Here is a 23,684-nt window from a genome sequence, read left to right on the forward strand (position 1 = left end):
CCGGACAGGGCATCACAGTATGGTAAGGGGCGTAACATTTCTGTCACATGCTTGAGGTATTCGTACAATCACAACGCACTGGATAGCTCGCCAATCAGAGCACACCTCGCTTTTCAGAATGATGAGTTTGTAAAAATTGACGTGTTTCAGAAAGGCGGGGCATAGAGGAGAAACAATAATAATGTGTTTTTTTAACCTTAGACCGCATAAACACATTTCATTACACCAAATACACAACATAATGTTCTTTTTAGCAACATCATATGATTCCTTTAACCAAAAACCCATTAAAACAAACACTGACAATGGAAATGGAAGTGCTAAAATGCTAACTCATTTCTAGGTTTTATGACTCATTCCTGCAGTACTCTATACAATAAATGCATTTTTTTGTAAAAAAAAAAAAAATAGGCAAGTACATACATACAAGTGAATGTGACTGTATCTGTGTAGGAACATTTAAAGCTGATCTAGTCAGTCATCAGTGCCACCTACTGTATAGGAGTGTGCATTGCTCTTTAAAATGGTCACTGTTCTTTCACTAGGGACTATGTGCAGTACTGGGCAGCCCGCGGTGTAGAGGTGGTGGGCTGGACGGTGAACACGGCTGTAGAGAAGCAGTACTACCAGCAACTACTGAAGATCAACTACATCACCGACAGTCTCGTAGAGGACTGTGAACCTCACTACTGAAATGCCACATTGTACAATCACTAGGTTAGGCCTTTAGTAATTCAAGCAACTAAACTGTTCTGCTTCACTCAAAATATTAAAGTATGTCTGTAATGAATTGCTCTGATTCAGGAAGCATGCTGTAGGGACTTGAAATTTACAGGGTAACAAAATGCTTTCATTGTGTAAAATTTATAATATGGGATATGTAAATATCAATGTTCAAATGTACTGTACACACCCACTCAGGTGAGCCAATTTGACTAGATCCACCTTTTTCTTGTCATAAAAATGGGTGCGGCCATTTGTAAATTCTGTGGGTCTGGCTTCCGGTCTCATCTGCGTCCACTCCGTCCAGCTATTTTTAGCTGAGCAAAACAGTTCGTTTTGCTGCTTGATATTGAAAGTTGGTGTGTCTTATATTATTTTAATGTATTATCTTAATTATGAACACGCTGGTTTGTAGTGCAAACAGTTTTACCGTTTACTGCACGTTCTTATTCTCCTCGTTATTTACATACAGCAGCTAATGAACCGGAAGTCTCACCCATAGGCTTACTTCCGCGTTGAAGAAAAAGGTGGATAGGTAATATCATTATTTTATTTCCATTTTAATGGCATTATTCATTGAAGAAGGACATTTTTGAGGAAAGAAGGGAATTCATTTAGCAAACCAGCTTTTGTTTTACTGCTACTTAAATTGTGCAGAAACAGAGCGTTAAAAAATTGCTGAGCTACTGAATATTTAGGATAAGGTATGGCTTCTCTCTCATTCATGAAATTAGCTGTGTATACCTTGCTATTTGGGTTTGCCAAGTCTGGTACTGATAGCTAATGAACAGGTTACACGTAAAACCACATTTCTGTAGCTATACCTACCTTAAGAGGGGTCAATAAACTTATAAAAGGAGCAACAGATCTTGATCTGAGGCAAGATCTCAGGCAGCTACCAAATGTTGGATAAATACTAATTCAGGATTATTTGTAAGTGGCATGTTCCAGTTTTCTTTGATGGTTATACTAAAATAAAATGATACAATTCTTAATTAACAGCCATTTTGTCTTAGTAGTTGCATTTCAAGGACTGTTGTACAACAGTGGTTATGTAACAATTGCCTTCTCTCTTCTTTCTTGTTATATGTAGTCCTATTGATTTAAAGGGTGAAAGGTGTAACTAAAGTACCTGCATCGCAGATTAGCGAGATTAACCGTATGGTTTGACCCAAACAAACTGTTAATGTGGTACCAAGTAAAGCCTGGCCGGTGTAGTGCCAGTATTTGCACCCCTGCCAGATTATGCACCCCCTAGTATTGGTAGGTTTAGGAGTAGGTGTGGGGGAGGGGTTAGGATTAGGCAATCAAGTAGCGACTTCAACGAGGGGGTGCATAATCTGGCAGGGGTGCAGAATTCGGCACAACACCGGAACCGCGTCGTAGCCGCTCACATTTGCGCAGCCCGACTTTATCATACCGCGCGGTCGTTTATTATACGCGTTTATCAGTTGTATGTTTGGCGGCATGATGAAACCCGTTTTTAGATGGTACACAGAGCCGGTTTGATGGTGTCCACAAGGTGAGTAGGTGAAAGGTGACCCCGGTTGAACGTCGCGGGGGGCGTGCCGTGACGTCACGGAAGAAGGCTGCGAATGCCAGCTGAACGTCCAGAGTTTACAGTAGAGTCCAGACCGAACCAGAGCTCAGAGAGTTTCTCAGCACCGGGCACTCCGACGCGTAATCAGGGCAATAACCTTGACTGACCTCAAGTAAACGCAGGCGCCTAAGTCTGAACTGCAGATTCGCGGTCAGGATCGCCGCTCGTTTCCACGGTGGCTGCGTCAAGAGAGCTGCGTCCTGAAGCGGGATCGCGTGACGTGTTCTGGCGTGCGTGTAATCGTGACTTTCGCACTGAGCGATCCGTAGACCTCGCGTGGATCCATCGCGCCGCAGGGGTTCTTCAGAAACCGCGTCTCACATGATGTACACAATAACCAGAGGTCCCAGCAAACTTGTTACACAACGGAGAACAGGTATAATTTCACCAGCACGCATACATATCATGTCACATTAGTCGGTGCGTTGTTTATTTAGCGTTCTTTTAACGCTATTATAGTAGATATTTAAGAATAAACCACGTGCGTCTATTTAATATGGTCGACATTACTTTAAATACGTATGAACAGATATTGTTTCTTGCAGGCCCTACGCAACAGATTGAGAGCAAAGCGAACGACCTGAAACAGAAGCAAAGCCACTGGTTTGTATCGGAGTGAGTAATAATAGCATTTATATGTAACACCTGAGTTTGGTCCCTGAGGGGGAAAATGATTTAACTGCACCTTTAAAAAGCGTGCCCGTCTCGTGTATGAGTTTAGCACACTTAAAATTATCTGTACCGAACAAGTTGGCCTCATTTCTAAGCCAGGACGTCCCGTTTTTACGCTTGTGCCGAAGTCGCTTGTTTTTTCTTGCGCCGTGTGTGTGACCTTGCATGTCGGCGGTTTTGAAGATCGTGTCGCGATTGTATTCGTCTTCATGTCGGTATAAGGGTTAATCACTAACCTTTTGGGGTTATTATAATGCGAGCACATGCTTGTCACACCCCCCTCATATTCCCACAAGGACGTCGTGTAGCTCCGCGTGCTGCTTTCTAGGCTAGAGAGGGTCGCGTTTGTCTGTCATTTTGCGTTTGAGATTTCACCGGTTTAATTTAACTTCTACCGCTTGTTATGATGATATAATAAACAACCGTGTTTCATAACGTGTCGTTGTTACTGTAGTAACGACATTGTGTAAGGAAGTATTTGGACTTAAAGGAACAGTTCACCAAAAATTCGCGTTTAGTCGTTAAAATGGGAATTAATATTGTTATATGTTAAAGAATGTACTCTTTTTCCATGTAGTGAAAGTGAATGTTTTTTTTAAATGAATACAATTTCTTTATTTAAATTGAAAGTGTGCAAATGAGAGATGAATGCAATGTAAAAATTAAAAAAAGGAGCAGGAATTGAAGGAGACCGAATGTAAAAATCCCAGGACTGATTCTTGAAAACTCGTACTGATCTATTGTTTGTAGTTCACCAGCGCCTAAGATTGTATTTCACCGGCTGAACGGAAAGCGGTTCCACAGATCAACCTCTCCAAAAGCTGAGAACACTACTGAGAGATTCACCCCAGCACACGAGGAAAATGTTCGGTTTGTTTATGAGGGTGAGTTGAGTAATGTTGAATCCTTGACCATTGAGACCTTGAGGAGGGCTAAGGTTGGGGCAAGTAGTTGCCATGACCTTAATGGACTTTGAAGAGCGACCAAACGGATTCAAGGCTCTCGAGTAACTTGAAGTCTTTACAAGTTTGCAGCTGGTCTTGATTCTTTATTAAAGTTTTAAGAGTTTAATCATGTGCAAACTAAAGTTGTGAATGACTGGGGTTCAGACTCTTATAAATGTACTTTATAATGAGGTAAGTCCAGCAGAGTTTGTGTGAAACAGGGCAATTCTTATCTTTTGTCTGCAGGCCAGGCTCCACCTCCAGCAGCTGATGCAATGGCCCTCAAGGGCAGTTTTCATGCTCTTTTGTACAATGACAGGCTAGTCAACTGAGGCTTAATGTGTTGCAAAACTGCTTTAGTCAATCGAAAAGAGCTGTATGATCCGGTAAAATCTCGCAACCGGTTTAGGGAGTGTAAAGGAAGCAATTAGAATTGGTAAAAGTTGTCCACATTTACTTCTACCGAGTTGCCAATGAGAATAAGATCATGTTTTTTCTAGATCTAAACTCTCCTTTTGTTGTGATGCATTGCATTTGTAGTGTTTTCACAAGTAGTATGTTGGGATACGATGCAAATTAGGACAAAACATGTCTGTTTGGTTTGTATACCTCTCCATTCGTTTTTGATCACTGAATGAAGGATTTTAAAAGACATTCAGATATAGACTTGTTCACAAATGAATCGTTCTGGCTACAATATGAACATGCATTGAAAAGAATCAACTCAAATTAATGATTCACTAATGAATTAGACGTCACCATGACTTGCAAATTTTAATCTACACGAGAGCAGTATATAAAGAGTTTCTGCAGATTCTATGAAGATAAATGTACGATTTTTCCATGTCTAGGAATCCTAATGAGTTGTATTAGCAGCACTTTAAAGTTTGATATACAACTTCCTACATATTTCCATTACTTTTTCATTCACTTTACAAAAAAATCAATTATGGTATGAAAACTCGAAGGGGAAAAAAGTTTCATACTCCATTGACATGCTTGTTCTTGTTTTAAGCATAAACACCTAGTTTTGTTACATTTCTTAGAAAACAAGACTTCATATCATCATTTTGCATCTCAAGTAAATGTATCTTGATTTTAAGGATGTTTAGATATTTGAACTAGAAAACAAGACCAAAATACAGTGGAAGTTTTTTTGCAATCGATGCAACATTTAATGCCATGACTACGAATTTAAGATTTCTTCTCTGATTTAAGACCTTTTTAAGGTGTTAATTGTTGGAAGACTGAATTGTAATTTTATACTGATACAATATCTTATGATTGCAGCTTGGCAGGAGGTGGAACATAAGCTTGGAGAGGGATCCCAGCCGGAGAACGGGAAAGGCCCAGTTCAGTACGCGGAGAGAAGCCCCAATCCCGGCATGAAGAGTCAGTCTAGGACTTCTGTCCTATTTACTTTCTTTAAATAGTATATTTTGCCGACTTGTTCTCTCTTCTCAGCCTATTTTGAAGGCCTCTTCTGTCTTTCGGATACACAAATTCAATTTAATGTAAAAATGGTCATTTACTCACCCTCATGTCGTTCCAAACCTGTATGAATTAGTTTCCGGAGCACAAAAGGATCTGTTTTGAAGAAAAGCTGCTTCCACACTACAAATGAAAAAAAAAAAAAAAAGTCCATACATTTTGTGTGCTATTGTTTAATTCAAATATGGTACGATCTCAAAGAACTCACCCAGTCTCTGTCTTTTTCAGATTTTGTGCCTATTGATCTCGAGGAGTGGTGGGCCAAGCGTTTCCTGGCCAACATTGCCAACCTGTCATGACAGGTGCATGATGGGGCATGAGGAGATGTGGCTGACCGGTCCAGACTGAGGCAGTGCAGCCTGAATTTCTGATGAGCTCAGGTGATCATGCGAGAGATTTGCACACTGTATGAATTCAGCCTTTCCTGTGGAACTGTTTGCCCAGCCGGACCCGGACTCTCTCTCATGCACACGGAAGACGATCAGATTTTTCTTCTGCTTTTCTTTCTTTGTTAGAATGTGAGATGTCCGTTTTTCTCGGCAGATCTTTGCAAAAAAGTGATGTTATAAAACAACCCCCCCAAAAAAAAAGTCCAGTAAAAAATTTTCAAGATGTCTTTGGTGATTTTGTTCACTGTTGGTCACGTTCTGATATCATTGGGTGCAGATTTATGGGTCATATATTATATTTATTAACTTCTGTCATTTTTATTTAATATTTTTGCATTGATTTATTTTTTTTTTTTATAATTAAGTACAAGTGAAAAAATAATTCTTATTGTCATACAATAATGAAAATAATTTCTGGACACATATAACTAGTTGTGTGAAATATACTTGTTTGTCATGAAAATATTGTCACAATGCAAAAATAATACAATCTTCATATTATTCAGCAAAACTGGTTGACCGCACATTTATTACCGTTTTCGTAAAAAAAATTTTTTGGCAAGGGGTTTGTTTGAGAGGCACATTTTGGTTATAGAAATCTAAACTGTTGGATGAAATTTACAACATAAAACGGCTTAAAATGAACATGTGACATATACATTAAGAAATGTCTTTTAATTGCATTATCCAGACATTAAATTAATTTAAAATTATATTTTCAATTCAAACATTGTACAAAAGAAAAATCAATCTGAAACTGATATACAAAAACAAATGCATTTTGATTTAAACCCTTTCACTAGAAGGTTTAAGACCCTGAGTGTGTGTCAGACGTGTTTATCAGAAACAGTTTAGTTGAAAAGATGAAGACCATTATTGTCCTTTAACAACTTATTCTTAAAATCGTGTAGTTTTACCACAATTTTATTGCAACCCTCATGCAATTCCTCCACTGGGCTTAGCTGTTTTTTTCCTCCCGCTTCCGGCTGCACCACCGCTGGTTGTCGTTTTCACACGTCGTTTCCTGCGGGAAGATGCATTCTGGCCTTGTTTGGCCGTACTGAAGGTAATGCACTGTTTTTTCCTCCCGCTTCCGGCTGCACCACCGCTGGTTGTCGTTTCCTGCGGGAAGATGCATTCTGGCCTTGTTTGGCCGTACTGAAGGTAATGCACTGAGAGTCCAGGAAATCTAGTAGTTTAGCAGCACTTAACCTGATGCCCGCCGCTTTCAAGCTGGACCGCAGCTCCGCCAGGGAGAGGCTGATACTGCAGCACTCGGGCATACAGCTTGGGGTCGGATAGGATGAACTGACGAACTGCGAGGAGTCTGTCCTTCTCGCGCACAACAGCCTGAGATGCCGTGATGCCCTCGCTGTCCGGAGTCATCATCTGACACACAGCTCTGGGTTCGACCTGGAAAGAAGAAAATGGTTGAACGAAGTTTGCTTTGTAGTATTAATTGGGCATATAGCCATTAAGAGCTGTACCTCTCGGACTCTGCAGTGGAGGATGTATTCGAGTTTTGAGAGGCTGATAAAAGCTCATCTTCTTCACTTGGTGGCAGTTTCACAGGTGAGACAGCAGGGGGCGCTGTAGGCTGCTTAAAGCAGAGCGGGAGTTGGAGGCATTCGGGTGGCGTTGGGGTCCAGAGGTCTCCTCCTCAGACTCTGAGCTCTGCAGCTGGTGGGTGTATTGATGGATCTCTTTCAGCTTCAGAACCATCTGCTTCTTGGGCAGCGGACGCACACCGAACCTGGACAAAAAAACATTTCGCAGCTCTGTGTTATTGAACGTGATGCTTTGGCAGACGTGTCTGCTATAAAACTTATAGAACTGACTTCATACGTGCACAAAAAAATTAACTTGTAAACAGTTAAAAGTCATTGCAAAAGGTAATTTTAGTTTCAGTTGTTTTCCACTTTGTTTGTGCTATGCAATGGCATTAATACATTTTTTAAGCATTGTAATATCTATATATTCTTGTTAGGCTCACCTGTTGTGTTTGTTTTTGAGCTCTGGTGTGTCCATATCAGAGAAGCCTGGCATGGGAGTGATGGGCACCAGCGGTCCTTTATTCCTCTTTCTGCAAGCAACTGCAGAAAGGTAAAGTTGATTTTAAGAAGGTTTTCTAAAGCAAAAAAGGCTTTCTGAATGAATAATTAACATCTGTGTACCCATGTCATAATAAATAAGAGCTCCGGTGAAACATAACTAACACAGAGGACGACTTGTCTTACCTGGAGTCTTTAGTTCGGCAACTCTCTTGGCAGAGGGAGCTGTCAATCTCTGAGAAAGAGGAAGGGGAGCAACCTCCTCTTCCTCCCAATCATCCCACATGTCAGGGTCAGGTAGGCTGTGATTAAATGGACCTGGACTTTGATCAGGAATTTTGTTACAAGCTCCAGTTGCAAGAGGAGACGTGGACGTTGGTCCCTTACCCTCGAGACCTGGTGGACTGACTGTACCTCCACTGCTGTCAAGTCTTAGACTAAAGCAGGGCTTCTGGCTTCCAACCCCTCCATCCAAACCCCAGGAGTCATCAAACGCTATAGGAGGCTCATCCATGACACAAAATGAGTTTCCTGCAATATCAACCACTTCGTTAACACTTTGATTTGGATTCTCTTCTCTCACTCCTCTTCCAGTCTCATCCATGTCACAGGAGGAGTTTCCCGCAATATCCACCAATTCTTCAACACTTTGATTTGGATTCTCTCCCAATTCCATTCGTTCTATCCTATCGTTCTCACTCTCTCTCAAACTTTCTGGATGAATGTATCTTGGAGAGTTCGGGGACGGACTGGAGCATCCCTGCTGAAGAGAGCTACTCTGCTGCTTTTCAGGCGTTTTACTAGGAGAACTCCTTTGTAGAGACACTAGGTCAACTTTCCCCTGCCTACCGAAGGATCTAGAATTACCTCTACAATTCCTAAGCCGAACCTCACGGTCGTCAACCATAGGGGAGCAAAATGGGATCTGACGTTGTAAGGAAGATTCTGAATGGAGAGGAGTGCTACTGGAGGGCTTGGGGACACCCTGTGTTGGATGTCCCATTATGATGCCAATGTGGGAGCCATCAGAAACATCTGTAGAAGAAACCTGAGACAGCCTTAGATGGTGAAGTGGTCTCTGGTAACCTGGAGAGCGATCTGTTTCAATGCTATGACATTCTTTAGAGGGACTCTGATATGATTTGTGCAATTTGGACAAGGTTGCTGGTTTCTCTTTTAGGCAGCTGCTGCTTGAAGAAGCAGAGCTAGCAGGTTTTAAACCCTCCGAGACAGAGGAAGAGGAAGAAGAGGACGATGACTTGGGGAAGAGCTGGGTTCGGCGCATGCTGATGCAGGTCTGGGCAGAGCTACAGCGTGTGGATGGTACTGGAGTGGCTGGAATCAGCCAGGAAACCTCGGCAGAGCCATCAAACACACTTTCATTCTCAACCCCGGGGCTACAGTGCTCTGATCGGTCAGACTTTGCTTCTATATCAGTATCTATCTGCTTGGAAACATCTACCCGTTTGCCGGCATGGCCTTGGGATCCAGATTCTTTGAAACTGTTCTCTTTGACTTTACAAGCATAGCTTGTGGACCTCTGAGGAGGTTCTGAGGGAGATTCGCAAGGAGACGGAGGAGTCAAAGCACGTTTAGTGGTAGCAGCATTTTGGTCACCATCATCTACATCCATTTCATCACCGGAATCTGAGAGAACAATGAGCTCAACCTGCTTGCTTTGAGATTCTGGAGGGGAAGGAGGGTTTTCAATTCCCTGGCATCCTGAACTGTCTTTTCTTAGTGGAGTCTTACCTGTATCTTCACCCTCATATAGAACAGGAGACACTCCAGGCATGGGGAAGGAAGTCTCACCTGACACACCTGAGCTTGGTGGAGGGCTTATAGACAGGTCAATCACCTCACTGACACATGAAGGGCGAAATGGGGCGGGTGTGTTTTGCTGTAGTGTGCTTGATGGCTTGTAACATTGTTGCTGAGAGCAGGACACTTGCATCTGTGACGGTTCCATGTATTCCCCTACAGACTGGGAGAATAAACCGTCATAACTATTGCCTAGACTGGCATCTGAGTCTCTGTTTTCATCTAATTCTGGAATCAAACAAACTCTCTCAGTCTCTGAATTGGGGTTTTTAAGGGTTTCTGTTGGACTTGTTACCATGGCAGCTTCCGTCCCATCCATGCCTTGTTTGTTACTATAGCAACTGCCGGCAGATTTCTCTAAATGGGATTCTGTCTCGTTTTTCTCCTTCCCTTCATCCTTCTTCTCATTTCCAAGTAATGTATTCGCATCTCCCTCCTCTTCCTCTTCCTCGGTCGCAGTCTCCAACATCGTCTCTATCTTCCTTTGTGTCACTGCAAACTCATAGATCTCATCAAGCTCTTCCTCATCCACCCGGTCCTCTTTCTCTCCATATCCTCCCTCTCGCTCCTCTTCCATGTCTCTTTCCTCTCCGGCAGTTTCTTTAAAGTCATCCTCTTCTTCGCTGTCCCCATGCTGCCACATTGATTGGAGGAGCTCCAAGAAGTTGCTTTCTGCCAAGTTCTGGTCTTCTTGGTCCCTGAGATGAGGCTCAGGTGCTGGAAACATGCCTTCAGATTCCTCTCTTGGGTTTTCCTCTACACTTCCAGAATATTCCTCACTGCTGCTGCAGCTCAACCAAACCAAATCTGAAATACAACACAGATTTACTATCCTAGAATCAATTTATATCCAGTAGGATTGGGAAATAATTGTAATATTTGAATCACACCATAAGGATCGTCATTCTAACCTATCGGCAAGCTCCTGCATGTGGGGTAGCAGAGTGTGTGTTAGAGGACAGTGGGCTGTGTAAAGATACTGCAGGAGGGCCAGTACTGCCTCCCCAAGCACATTACCCAACAACACCCTATGAGCGACAGGCATACCCTCCTCCTGAACGCCAAAACCTGAGTCATGAACCTACAAACACATGGTAACAGTTTGGTTATTCGTCTGCACTTCTCGATTATTAGTTCATGCTTGTGGCGTCAGTGTGCAGCTACACTAACCATGTTGGCCAGCAGGGGGCATCGTGTGTACAGTATAAACGAGTGCGTGAAGAAAACATCCCCACTGTCCACCTGTAACTGCACATCACTGAGTTGAGGGTTGTTCAGCATGCTGCTCAGATCTGATGCTAGCTTTGAAACGTACACCTGAAAAACACAAAAATGGACTCTAGACAACTCTAATGAACATTTAATATGGAGCCAATCACAACAGAGTACAAGTGGATAAAACTGAAGGAAATTCTTACTGAGGTTTTCTTAGGCGACTTGTTGTCATTTGTCTCTGGAACAAATCCACTTGAGGGAAGTTCATTCACAGCATTATCGCTAACTAAAGAACATGGGACAGTGTGAGCTTGAGAATTAAAAAAATATATATTTTTGTGACAGAATACCAATATTACTTGACTTGTCCCCTGCGGCTGTATACATTGTGTATCCATACTAGGTGAGGGTCATGCCTTCCTCTGCAAGCTCAATCAGGTCCTGCAGAGCCTGGGAGCCTGGTGTACCCGAACAGGGGGTGGGAGGTCGGGTAGTTTGGTGTTTTGCTGGGCTCTGATCTGAAAGCTTTTCCAGGACTGAATCAGCCTCTAAGGTCACAGCTTGAGGTTTCTTGTTTGGAGTTAATTCAAGAGATTTGACCTTTTCCCTCTGAAGTAATAATGTAAAGAAAGATGAAGCATCAGCACCCACAACACCTTTAACTTCAGTAATGTGATGCATTTCTGAGGGAAACAAAATATTCAGTGAGAAATAAATGAACTTTCTATTCATCAAATAATCCTGACAAATAGAAGTATCACACTGAAGACTGGAGTAATGGCTGCTGAAAATTCAGATTTGCATCACGCAAATAAATTACACTTTAAAATATTTTCAAATAGAAAAATTATTATTGTAATAATATTTCACAATTATTACTGTTTTTGATCAAATAAACGCAGCCTTGGTAAGCATAAGAGACTTCTTTCGTAAAATCATTTTTGATATTTTTTTTTTTATAATTTTGTGCGAATGAAAATGTTGGCAGGCAAAGTAAAAATCTGAACTACTGGCTACTACAGAAAAAACGAGGCCTATAAGATATACAGAACTTAAGCTTTCAAGAAATCTCTAACAATTAGTTTCTAAATTCCTAACTAATTATTTGTACTACATTATATGAGCTCACGTTACTTTATGTTTTTAATAAAATCTAACTAACAGGTACTTCATTTTGATTAAAAATGTTTAGAAATTTAGATTTTTGTTTTGTTGGAGTAACATTTTAGTTGAAATAATGCACACTGGTAAATTGTGCACATTAAGACAAAGACAATTTATTAATAAAATACATTTTTCAGTAAAATAAAATCAGCAAAAATATTAATTTATAGTTGTCATGGATAGTTCTAAAGCTATTATTGTATTGTAAATTATGTAATGAAACAAATTATGGCATATTTATTTAATAATAGCGTATTTAAAATATTTTCTGACAATACAGTATGTCGCCTTTTTATTTACATATTTATTTTTGAACTAATGATTTGTACATTTTATGTAGCAACGTGGAAAAAAAAATTCATGTTTTTAGTAAAATCCAATTTTTACAGTTACTGCATTTAATTAAAAATAAATCTATATTTTTTTGTGCGCAAATTTTTTCTTTGAAATAATAAACACTGTTGAATTGTGCATAATAAGACATGGTGAATTTATTAAGAAAGCAAATATCTCACCTCCGGTGCAACCCATGGCTGTATGAAGTTGCTTAGTTCAGAGGTGTAGAACTCTGAAACTGAATCTGGTCCTCCTCCGTGAAGAGCACTTTTGTCCCAGAGGGGGGCGTGAGGATGAAGAGGAAGGGCGGAGGGGGATAGGGTTGGTGTTGGTGGATAGGGGGATCTGGAACGAAGCAGGAGAGATGAAACCCGCTCCTGTAGACGGTTCAGTGCTGAGGGTCCTGAATGAGGAGAAGTGGTGGGTGGACAGGAGACACTCCCTTCTTTCTCTTCCCGCGGCCCTTACCTGAAAGAGAACAGGAATGATGCACTATGAGTAATAACCTGCAATTTCACTGCATATGTTTAACTGAAAAAGGTGAGTTTACCTGCACCAGGCTTCCACTGTAAGGCAGGAGGACTGGAGAGCTCAGCCAGTATCTCCCTCTCCTCCAGATCTCGCTCCTTTTCCATTTCCCGCTCGAGTATAGAGCGAGACAGAGCCAGCGCCACCATGGTGTCCTCGTCCAGCTTCTGGGCTTTCCTCCTGGTCCTCTTTTTTAAAGGCATGCCATCCCTCCGAGTTGTCGTACCACTACCTAGTAGCTGTCTGCAGAGAGAACAGAAGGAACGTGTACAACTAATTTATCTACTGTTGTCAATTTTTAAATAAGCATCCAAAAATAACCCTTTTTAATAACTGTCCTTTTCTTCTTCATTTTCAGCATATTTTGAAACCATGTTTTCTTGACAGTTAAGCACATTTCCCTCCCCATTTATTTTTACTGTAATGCATACTGATATTTTAATTCAGAATATCTGTATGATTTTTGATCATTTTTAAAAATTAAATACATTTTCTTTGCAATAAAAGGTGAAGATACAAATGTGCCTAATAGTCACAGAAATGTCACACTGGAAAACATGTTCTGCGTTTTTATTTTTGAAGTATTAAATATGATAACGTATAAACAAATACAACTATATAAATAAAAAAAAGTATATAAAAAGTATGTAAATTCCATAAGTGTGTATATGTATGATATATATATATATATACAAGTACACACACACACACTTAAGTATATAGTACATATAAAAAAAAAACCCACTCAATTAAAGAAAAGACATTCATAAAGTGGCCAGTGGCTGGCTTACGATTGGCCGGTGGTGTTGTCGCTCGCTCTCTCAGCAGCCTGTCTCCTCAGAGCCTGGAGAAGATCATTTGGTTTCACACCCAAATTAGTTGAGCAACGCTTTAAGTGGACAGATCGGCTTTTTTCTGATTTAAAACTCTTTCCACAAATGGGACACTCTGGGACCCGTGGTCTAGGGTGTGAATGATGGGATGCTGAAGGAGCGCTGCTCTCACCTGCATCCAGACATCTACAAAGCAGGAGAACAAGACAGAAGTCAAATGTGAAACTCATATTGTTTGTGTGTGTGGGATATGAATGGTAGCTCATAATGTAGTGGTGGTAACGCACCTGTTGATGTGCTGAGTGCGCAGCGGGGGGCTCATGGCTGACAGATCTTTCTGACAGAGCTGGCAGAAGAACAACCCTTCATCTTCCACGTCTCCAGCGGCCCGAGCCTCACAATCCAACTCCTGCTGAAGCCGAAGAGCCAGGGCTTCATCACCACTCACATCTTCTGAAGGAGAACACACACACTTTTTGACTTTCATTGATTACGTTAAACATGCCATAAAACACAAGTACATTTGATTTGAGATATTTTTAACATAATTTTTGCAAATTGTGCTGATAGTAAAACGCTGAATTTATATAATATATATATATATATATTACATGTACAATTATTGCAAATTAAAACAATCGGTTGCAATATAACATTTATAATTTGAATGTTTTAGAATTTTAACTGTAAAACACAAAATTTATCTAATGTAAGACAACATATACACTTTTGACAAATTACTTTCATTGATGACATTAAAAATGTCAAGCCATAAAAACATGTAGGCCTACATTTATGGTTTACAATGATATTTTGTTTTGTATATTGTGCTGATTTTGTTTGCAAGTTACAAAGCAATCAATTTTTATGACTGATTTGAACCATATACCACAATTCACGGTTTAACAAAAAATGTAAATAAATAAATAAAAATAAATAATAATACATTTATGGAGTTAATCTTTAGCATTTACAGTTATCATTGGACATTAACCAATTTTGTTGTAATGATAACAATAAAATGTATATTTTTATGTTTTATATATAAACATGTATATATGTTTAATATATTGCAATTTTTATTTACAATGTTACTTACAAATGTACTTTTGGTGGAGGGCCATGAAATCATTGCTTGGACAAGTAAATGTTAAAAAAATTAAGAAAAAAAAAACACAATATACTAGCCCAGACAAACCAAAAATGTTTATTGCTAATGGTTGTATAACATTGAAATTATCTAACTAACTCTAACTTACAGGGATAGTTCACCTAAATGTATGAATTTCTTTCTTCTGAAGATATTTTTAAATAATGTTGGTAACCAAACAGTTGACGGTAGTCATTGACTTCCATGTATGGAAAAAAATACTATTGAAGTCAATGGCTGCCATCAACTGTTTGGTTACCAACATTCTTCAAAACATCTTCTTTTGTGCTCAACAGAAGAAAGAAACTCATATAAGTTTGAGGTTTGCCATACAACATGAGGGCAAGTAAATGATGACAATTTTCATTCTGGGCTGCACTACATTATACAATGTGGCAAAGTTAGTTCATGTTAATGAAAGTTGAGAGACTGGGTGGATCCCTGGGTTGAAAACCCCTGCTTGACACCATACCTGTCTGCTGGATCCCGATAGTGGTGGGATGGTTTCCATCAGACTCTGTGGTTGTGGGTTGGTTGGTCTCTGCATGCAAGAGTCTCTCTGGACTGGCTCTCTTAAACCGCTGCATCTTTGACTTTCCCTCTGCCAGACACTTCAGGAACACGCTGGGAAACATCACCAGACTCTACAGCCCGAGTCCTGCCGTTGATCTGACTCTTAGTAGCATCCTTAGTCTTCTTTCTCCTCTTTGGGGGGGTTCTTTCGGAAGAGGAGGAGGATGGCTCCTCATCTTTGACTGCTGATCTCTTTTCATCTCCAGATCCTCCTGCTCCTTTCTTCCTCACTCTTTTGAGGAGACGAGAGCAGAGGTCGGTGAAGTCCTGGTCCGAGTCGTTCATGATGAGCCGAACACACACATGATGTGTCACATGTGACAGCTGCTATATGGATCCATAGTTATGGATCATTTAACGTCATTTGAATTTTTTATATTGTGGATAAAAAGCTTATCTGTTCATACGCACTTGATAAATACCAAGGAAGAGTTGCATGTACAGACATACATCAAATTTACCTTTGTTTACATTTCACTCTGCCATTATTGAAACATATTATATCGGTTAACGTACTTTAATTGCGATTTATTTCATAATAACTTTAATACAGACCGTTGGCAAGACGCACTTCATTATATGTTTTTTTAAACAGATGATTTACAGTCGTAAAACGACGGTTTTCTTAACAAATGTGCTGCAACGGCGGCTACTGTTGTTCAAAATACTGTTCCGCGACCGCCGCCTACTTCCGGTGACGTCTAGTACGCGGTGACGCAATGACTGCGTCGATTGCGAAACATCTCCGAGTCATATGACTGAACTTACGAAATGGTGAAATTGCTAAAAAAGATGTCAAATTACACTAAATATTGCCAATAACTAGCTTAATTTAAGTATTTATACATTTTGCATTTCTTATTTTCTTAGTAAAAGTTAAATAAGTCAAAGGACGCGACAGCCTACCGTTAACTTTCTTTCAAAGTAGCGTTAGCATATAATATACTATATAAATAACATTAAAGACACATGATTTTGATCTGTTGCACAGTTTATTTAACAATATGGTATACAAGTAAGAAATACGTTTTTTTCAACCAGTTTATACAGTGATTCCATTCTCTCTTCCTTATAAAGTATTTTGCTTAATAACTTGCATGATTTACATTAAGGGAAAAAGTAGAGCCCCTGTTCCAAGTTTGTGTGATAAATGAGGGTCAATATCAGAATCCATTCTGTGTTTCCAACTAGCAGTCAACCAGTGATCGCCCATTCCCTCCCGCTCAGCTTAGGGGCCCCACTCTCTCCCTCTTTCTCTCTAGCTCGCTTTATATTTATATATCTGTATGACAAAATTAGGACAAAAAGCAACAATATTCCACATCTGCAAGACAGACCCTCTGGATCCAGGCCAGTGAGATGTTGTAAATGTGTACATGTCCTCTTGGGGTTGGTGATGTATTGTCTGAGTGATGCTTATGTGTGTCTGTCTCTGTGTGTCTGCATACATGCGTATGCACAGTTCCTATCAATACAAACAAATAGTTCTCCTCATACATACAAATTTCACAATGAGAAAGGGAGGAAATGCCTCTGAATGCATGTCTGAAAAAATGGTACAACACTAGAATGCAATCGCCAGGAAGGATGACAGACAGAGCAGAGAAACCCTGACCCAAACTCCCAGACAAATTATTTTACAGTCTTCCAACACAGAAATGCTGCAAAGTTAGATAAGGTATAAATCAAAAGGTATGAATAATATAATGAAGTTTCGTAATTTTCTTAAAAAAAAAGAAAAGGCATGAAACCAGACCACCCTCCCCCGAAACAAAACTAAAACAACAATTTAAAACAAAACACTGACCACACATAGGTCTAAACTGAACAAAAAATATATTCTTTGTGATTTATATTTCTTTTAAACAACAATTTTCAAATCCCTCTTAAAAGGAAGAAATCAGTCTTGTTTTTAGGAAGCATCAACATTTCCTATTCCTTGTAGACATAACTTCTTTTTTTTTTTCCCCATACATTTCTTCAAACTTTACATGTCAGTACAAAAAATTTGAGAATATTAGAGAAAAACCAACAGAGCCACAAAAAAGAGGAACGGGGAGACTGTGGTGGGTGGAGTCTCCCAGTAAACGCTACAATCCCTCCACAAATTTCTCCAGCGTGTCTCCTGTTGTGTCTCCCACCATACCCAAGTCACTGGGCAGCACTCCGCGGTTGGGCGTATTAAGTTGCGGGAGCATGGCACTCCGCTCTGGTGTGCCCAGGTGTGCCTGCTCCATGGAGCCAGGCATGGGCGTCGTCAGACCAGGGTGTGGTGATCCTGTGTGGGGCGGCGCGTGCTGCGGCGATGGCTGCGGCTGAACCTGTGGGGAAGGACTGGAATGTGGCGGAAGCTGCCGCGACGGAGGTCTGGGCGACTGTACAGGGGCCGGCGAGCACACCTGATTACTGAGTGCATTAGCCATGGGTTGGCCGGGAAGGTGTGCGCCTTGTGGCTGGCCGGAAAGCAGGTGAGTTTGCGGGCTCATTGGACTTGGTTGCGCTGGTGAGCCCATTGGAGGCTTGAGGACGACCTGCTGTTGCAGAAGCTGCTGCTGCTGCAGCATGCGTTGGTGCAGGAGATTGGATGTGCCGTCCATTCCCATCCCGCCCTTCCCCATCTGGTCCATAGTGGGCAGCTGGCCCATGGGTCCGCCTGTTCCCTGCATGGCCAACTGTTGCTGCTGCTGCATCCGGAGTTGCGTGTAGTGGGTAGCAGTCCCTTGTGTCTGCGGGAACTGGCCATGTGCCTGCGGCATCACTCCCGCCTGCTGCTGTTGTTGCTGCTGCTGCTGCCGCAAAAGCTGACGGTGGTACAACTCCTGCAGCTGTGGGTTGTTGGCGTGCGCAGGGTTCATGAGCTGACTCTGCGCTCCAAGAGCTGCCATGCCTTGTGGTGCGGGCTGTTGCGGTTGCTGCTGCGGCGCCATGCCAGGTCGTGGCACTGCCTGTATGGCGGCCATGTTCTGCACCGCTGGCTGCGCTGCATGCATGCCGTGTTGCGCTTGTTGCTGCTGCGGCTGGTTGGCGTGGTACTTCGCAGTCCTCTGTTTGATGAAGGCGGCCATGAGTTGCGGGTTCGATTTGAGGATGTTCAACACCTGCTGCTGTTGCTGGGGCGAGCTGGGCGACTTGAGGGTACGTAGCAGGTCTTGCAAGGCATTGGGGGCGATGGCTCCGGGTCTCTGGGGTGCCTGCGGTCGTGGACCCTGTGTGGGCACCATCATGCGTGGCTGTGCAGCTTGCTGGGGCATTGGGGGTCTCTGTATAGGCATGGTCTGTGGAGCGCCCGGTGCGGTCTGTTGCGGAGCAACCTGCTGCTGAGCCGCTTGCATGCCTGGCTGAGGGCCTCCACTCCACTGTCCTTGTGGCATTGGCGGCATGACCTGTTGTCCGCGTGGCCCGACATGCTGCATTGGGCCTGGCATGCGTGGCTGCTGGTGGTTCATAGGAAGGCCATTCATGGTCATGCGATAGTTCTGTTGGTGTTGAGCCTGCGCGACCATCTCTATGTGCCGTGCCATTTTGACCGCCATAGGCGGAGGCTGTTGCTGAGGTGGTTGTTGTGGCGGCTGCTGCTGCTGGGGAGGTTGCGGGAGCGGAGACTGCTGCTGGTGAAGCGGGGAAGCTTGTGGGCCAGGTTTGCCCTGTGAAGCTTGAGGAGGGGGTTGTCCGTTGCGGGGCACATTGGGATAGGCCGGGGACATGACGCCCGCATTGGGAGTCGTTGGTTTGTTGGACAGCGGTTGTGGTGTTTGAGGGGTGTTGGGTTGCTGATGCGAGGTGGGCGTGCTGGGGGCTGTTGATGCAGGCGGTGATGGTAGGCTCTGAGGCATGGCTCGGCCCTGCATAGTAGCCATGCGTCTCCGCATCATCTGCGCCTGCTGGAGCCTGTGCTGCAGCTGCTGCTGACGCAGTTTGTGCTTTATATTGAGGCAGAAGGGCACGGGGCACTTGTTCTCCTGACAGTGCTTGGCATGATAGCAGCAGAGCGCAATGAGCTGCTTGCACACTGGACAGCCACCGTTTGTCTTGCGTTTGCAGCCCTTGGTGTGCTGCACCACACGCTTCATCTTCTGGCAAGATGGCAGAGAGCAGTTGGCATTGCGGCACTGGCAGGCATGCACCAGAGACTGGATGCAACGCTGGATGCTTAGACGCCGACTCTCCTGAGGACTCTTGGAGGCCTCGCCGCTTTGACTGTTATCATCGTCCAGACCCAGACCCCACTTAACCATCTGGTGCTCATGGCCATTAGTGTTATAGCAACTAATGCACAGGTCAAAGTCCTGCAGAAAGATGAGGGCACAGTGATTAACCAAGGAATGACAGGAATATCAAAAGTCATCTCATTATGAAAAGACAAGAAATGATTACGATGCATCAACAACAAATGGACAAAACATGTGAAAGATGTGTTTACACTACTAGTAGAATAGATGTTACTAAAAGATCCCACGGCTCCCCAAGTTTCAAAATCACAAAGGTTTTCTTTTCTAATGCGCTCAAATCAAAACAAACCCAGAAACACCCATCCACTACTGATCATAAACGAGAGCTGTAGCGTGTTACAGGAGTTTCTGTATCTTACCTCGCAGACAGTACAGTGCCAACGTGTCTCAACATGGTGTTTACATTCGTTGCAAGTGTAGACAAAGCGGTCATGGCCCTGGTTGTGCAATTCCACCAGCATGCACATGGTGCTCCACTTGCAGCGCCGCAAAGAGCTGAACTCCCAGTGCTTATCCCGTGCTAATGTCAAGAAGGCGTCCCTTCCGTCCATTAGGTCGCAGTTCATAAAGGGATCGGGGTCAACGATGGGTAGTAATGAATTGACCATGGGCCCAGAGTGCAGATGGATTACAAAAAACACCTGGGAGAACAAGTGGGACAAGGTAAGAGGTTTCATAAGACTTTTCCAGAGAAAAACATCTGGCTTATATGTATATCAAAAGGTGACATTCAAAACAGTGAAAAACTTCAAGTTAAACAATGTACATGACTCATGCAATGCCTTAGAGAGCAAGTTAATGATCAGATGAAAAACATATAGTAGACCTCTTTGTGTTTCTCCATTGTGGCGTAGAGTTTCTGAGAAAGATCACTGGCTACATTCGGCATCCCAGGTTTCTTTTTATTAGCTCGGCTCATGCTGCTTTTATTCTTATTTGTTTTCTTGTTGTTCTTCTTCTTTGCGTTCTTACTGTCCCCTGGCGTACCCTGTTAGAAAGAATAATAAGTGTATATAAAGGATGTTTGGAGTTTATAAAAGAGATGCAAGTTAATCTACAGAGTATCAAATAAAATTAACCTTATGAAGAGTAGGGTTGGGTACCGAAACCCGGTGCCGTACCTATGTAACCGGTATGTACTAGAACCGAATCAGAACGCAGATTTCGGTGGCACTTAAATGCCTGAGCGATCGATTTAAATATTTGTCCTGGTTCTTCTCCAAAATGGACATAAGAATGCATGGGCGTCGCTAGACCATTTTTAGCGGGGCTATAGCGTTTAGCTCCATAAACTGTACACAAATTCGTGATCGCCTCAAGGGTCAGTACCCTTTAAATTTAATTTGAAAACAGCGGCAAACTTCGTCTCCTCTCCGTCTTTCAGCGCTCTCTTCAATCCGCAGACCGTGGCGGCGCAGAACGAGCGGACTCAAACAGAAACAGAGGACACAAGGTGTGTGTTTATCGATAGATTGTTATAATATCTGTATCTGTGCAGTTCTTTGTCATAAATACAGTTTACAAAAGGTCACGAGGGAGCAATCGGTTTCCCATCTACTGTAAAGTTTTGCTGCGTTCACCCCTCATCATACCACAGCTGTTTCCTCCAGCGAAAATCTAGTCCTTAACACATATGAACGCATACTTTATAAAACGATCATGTTGCTATTTTCATTTGAAAGTTTAATATTTAATATAAAACATATTACAGTGCATGTGGCATACCATAGTCATTCACAGAAGTGATTAAAGACAGCACTCAGTCAATTCACTCATTTTAACTAAATATCAGAGTGATTGACAGAGATACAGTAGAAATATTATGTGTGGTTTTGTATTAAATATTGGTTTGTATTAAATAATGACCCAGATCGTGAAATACATTTATTAGCCTTAGAGTAAGGGAAGCTTACTTTTAATATTTTTAATGTTATCCATCGTTTTTTTGTGGTTCTTTTTTTTTTTAAGTATCGGTTCAGGCACCGGTACGGTTTTAAAAGTATCGATTTGGCACCGGTATCGTAAAAAACCCAATCGATAACCAACCCTAATGAAGAGTATCCGAAAATTTTTAAACAGACACACGGCTTCTCTAATTCACCTCAGGAGTTTCACAAGCTGCCGTGTTTTCTTCTTTTTTCCTCTCCTCTTCCTCTTGCTCCAACTCCTTGATGCTCTCCTCCAACACATTGGGCCAAAAATCACCCTCAAAATATGAAAGCTCGTTTGCACTCGTCAAACGGTCCTCTGTGGCTTGCTTAAAGATGTCCTATTAAATACAAACACATCGTATTTATACCATATAATTGTGTTCTTGATGGCATATACACAATCAAAAAATTAGTGAATCTTTCCATTTTACGAAATTAAGGTTTTTAAAGATCACATGGTCCCTGCTATACCTTGTAGTCATGCAGAATCCGCTCAGCAAAGGCCTTGTCCAGCATTTTGCGGTACCACTCCTGCAGGCGCTTGGGTTTTGGGATTTTCTGGTCGGCAGGGTGACAGTGGAAGATATAGTCATCGCCTTCACTAGGTGGACATGCCCAGATGTGTGCTGTAACGTATCTGCGGTGGAAATGTTCAAAGTTCAGGGCATGAACAGCAACTGTGTATTTGTCGGACTCAAGGAGGATTTATATGATGAAACCTACCCAAGCTTCTTGACGTATTCCAAATAGCCGATGAGGATTTCATGATAGACTGCTGTTCTCAGCATGCGAGGTCTGAAGAAGTGAATACTATCGAGATACGATATGTATACCCGTCTAGATAGGTACAAAAAAGATAAAGAGACTTTTACCTTTATTACATGCTAAAGCACTACAAGCATTGCCGTATATGTCTGTTTTTTCTCTAATTAACTTGTGTAAGAGTTTACCTGGTATTAGGGAAAGGACAATCAGAGCCGTACTCTTGCACGTGCATGCCGAAGAAACACACGTCCACTCCGTCAATTTCCTCAAAGGCGAAAAGTGCTTTGGTTCTGTAGGGGAAGCTCTCAGGCATCTCTCCTATGTCTACAAACCTGAAATGAAGCAGGGGATTAATCCACCTTTACCTCTTCAAAGAACAAACACTAGCACACCACTATAGCATCAATGTTTTGTTAGATTAACCAATATTGAAATGGGTGAAACTCTTGATTAGTTAATTTTTTTTTCTTCAGACCAGATAATTCATTGGTTCTGCATCTGAACTTGCTCTCTGAAGGGTCATCTGAAAGACTGGCTTACTGGAAAAATAAAAGGTAAGGATTGAGTTTAAAGCCCCGTTTCCACCGCAGGAACTTTACCCAGGAACTAGGGACTTTGGGCCAGTACTCGGTGTGTTTCCACCGCAGGAACCAGGATCTAAATAAAGTTCCAGGTAAAAAAATTGCCCCTCAGAAAGTCCCTGCTCGCGAGGTAGTACTTTTTCAAAAGTCCGGAACTTTCGGGGGCGGGATTTGGGCCAGGGTTTCTGCAGGATTTTTAAGCTTAAATTTAAGACTTTTTAAGACCTTTATTTAAGACCTGCACAAATAAAATTAATACCATATGAGCGGGGTAGGGCAATGTAGTACCATATTAAACTGTAAAATTACGGTAAAAAGCATAATTTACAGTTCAGATACAAGTTTTCACAAAAACAAAGTTTTAAAAAATGATAAACTTTACATTTACGCCTTTAAACCATTGTTAAGAAAATGGAGGAGTCAAAAGTTTTAATTATTATATTAATTTAAACAATTATTATCAATAAATTATTATATCAATTAAATAACATAAATTAGGGGTGTGCGATATTAACAAAAAATGTTATCTCGATAATATTCTGGGATTTTATCGATAACGATAATTAGACGATATTTTGCTGTGTGTTATTGTGCTGATATCATAAGGACTACTGTGGACAGCTGACTCCTGAATTTTTTGATATTCTTCATATTCTGTGTGGTCAGTTCACAGCAGTAAAAGTTTTAT

General features: G+C 41.8%; 3 protein-coding genes and 1 pseudogene across 7 annotated transcripts in view; 2 read left to right on the forward strand and 2 right to left on the reverse strand.

Annotated features, from left to right (window-relative positions):
* Positions 1-999, forward strand: part of LOC107655362 (glycerophosphodiester phosphodiesterase 1-like) — a 7,674-nt gene extending 6,675 nt beyond the window's left edge. Inside the window, exon 7 of the mRNA XM_016442825.1 lies at positions 546-999. Coding sequence (XP_016298311.1) covers positions 546-693 — 148 coding nt within the window. The 3' untranslated portion in view covers positions 694-999. The remainder of the gene's footprint in view (positions 1-545) is intronic.
* A 1,111-nt stretch (positions 1,000-2,110) lies between these two features.
* LOC107655365 (protein FAM195A-like) lies at positions 2,111-5,877 on the forward strand. Its single transcript, XM_016442827.1, has 5 exons — positions 2,111-2,699; positions 2,869-2,938; positions 3,746-3,879; positions 5,230-5,331; positions 5,659-5,877. The coding sequence occupies exons 1-5, from the start codon at positions 2,645-2,647 to the stop codon at positions 5,727-5,729; spliced, it is 432 nt and encodes a 143-aa protein (XP_016298313.1). The 5' UTR covers positions 2,111-2,644; the 3' UTR covers positions 5,730-5,877.
* An 860-nt stretch (positions 5,878-6,737) lies between these two features.
* On the reverse strand, positions 6,738-16,087 carry LOC107655366 (structure-specific endonuclease subunit SLX4-like; annotated as a pseudogene).
* A 386-nt stretch (positions 16,088-16,473) lies between these two features.
* LOC107655368 (CREB-binding protein-like) overlaps positions 16,474-23,684 on the reverse strand; it is a 48,459-nt gene continuing 41,248 nt past the window's right edge. For all 5 annotated transcript variants that reach the window (XM_016442830.1, XM_016442828.1, XM_016442831.1 and 2 more), the window contains 7 exons: positions 22,601-22,747; positions 22,374-22,487; positions 22,122-22,287; positions 21,821-21,988; positions 20,546-20,707; positions 20,079-20,360; positions 16,474-19,776 (listed from right to left, as the gene is read on the reverse strand). In XM_016442830.1, the coding sequence (XP_016298316.1) occupies positions 17,581-19,776; positions 20,079-20,360; positions 20,546-20,707; positions 21,821-21,988; positions 22,122-22,287; positions 22,374-22,487; positions 22,601-22,747 (3,235 nt within the window). In that variant the 3' untranslated portion in view covers positions 16,474-17,580. The remainder of the gene's footprint in view (positions 19,777-20,078; positions 20,361-20,545; positions 20,708-21,820; positions 21,989-22,121; positions 22,288-22,373; positions 22,488-22,600; positions 22,748-23,684) is intronic.

This window comes from Sinocyclocheilus anshuiensis, unplaced genomic scaffold, assembly GCF_001515605.1.
Source record: "Sinocyclocheilus anshuiensis isolate Anshui unplaced genomic scaffold, SAMN03320099.WGS_v1.1 scaffold880, whole genome shotgun sequence".
NCBI classification, from domain to species: domain Eukaryota; kingdom Metazoa; phylum Chordata; class Actinopteri; order Cypriniformes; family Cyprinidae; genus Sinocyclocheilus; species Sinocyclocheilus anshuiensis.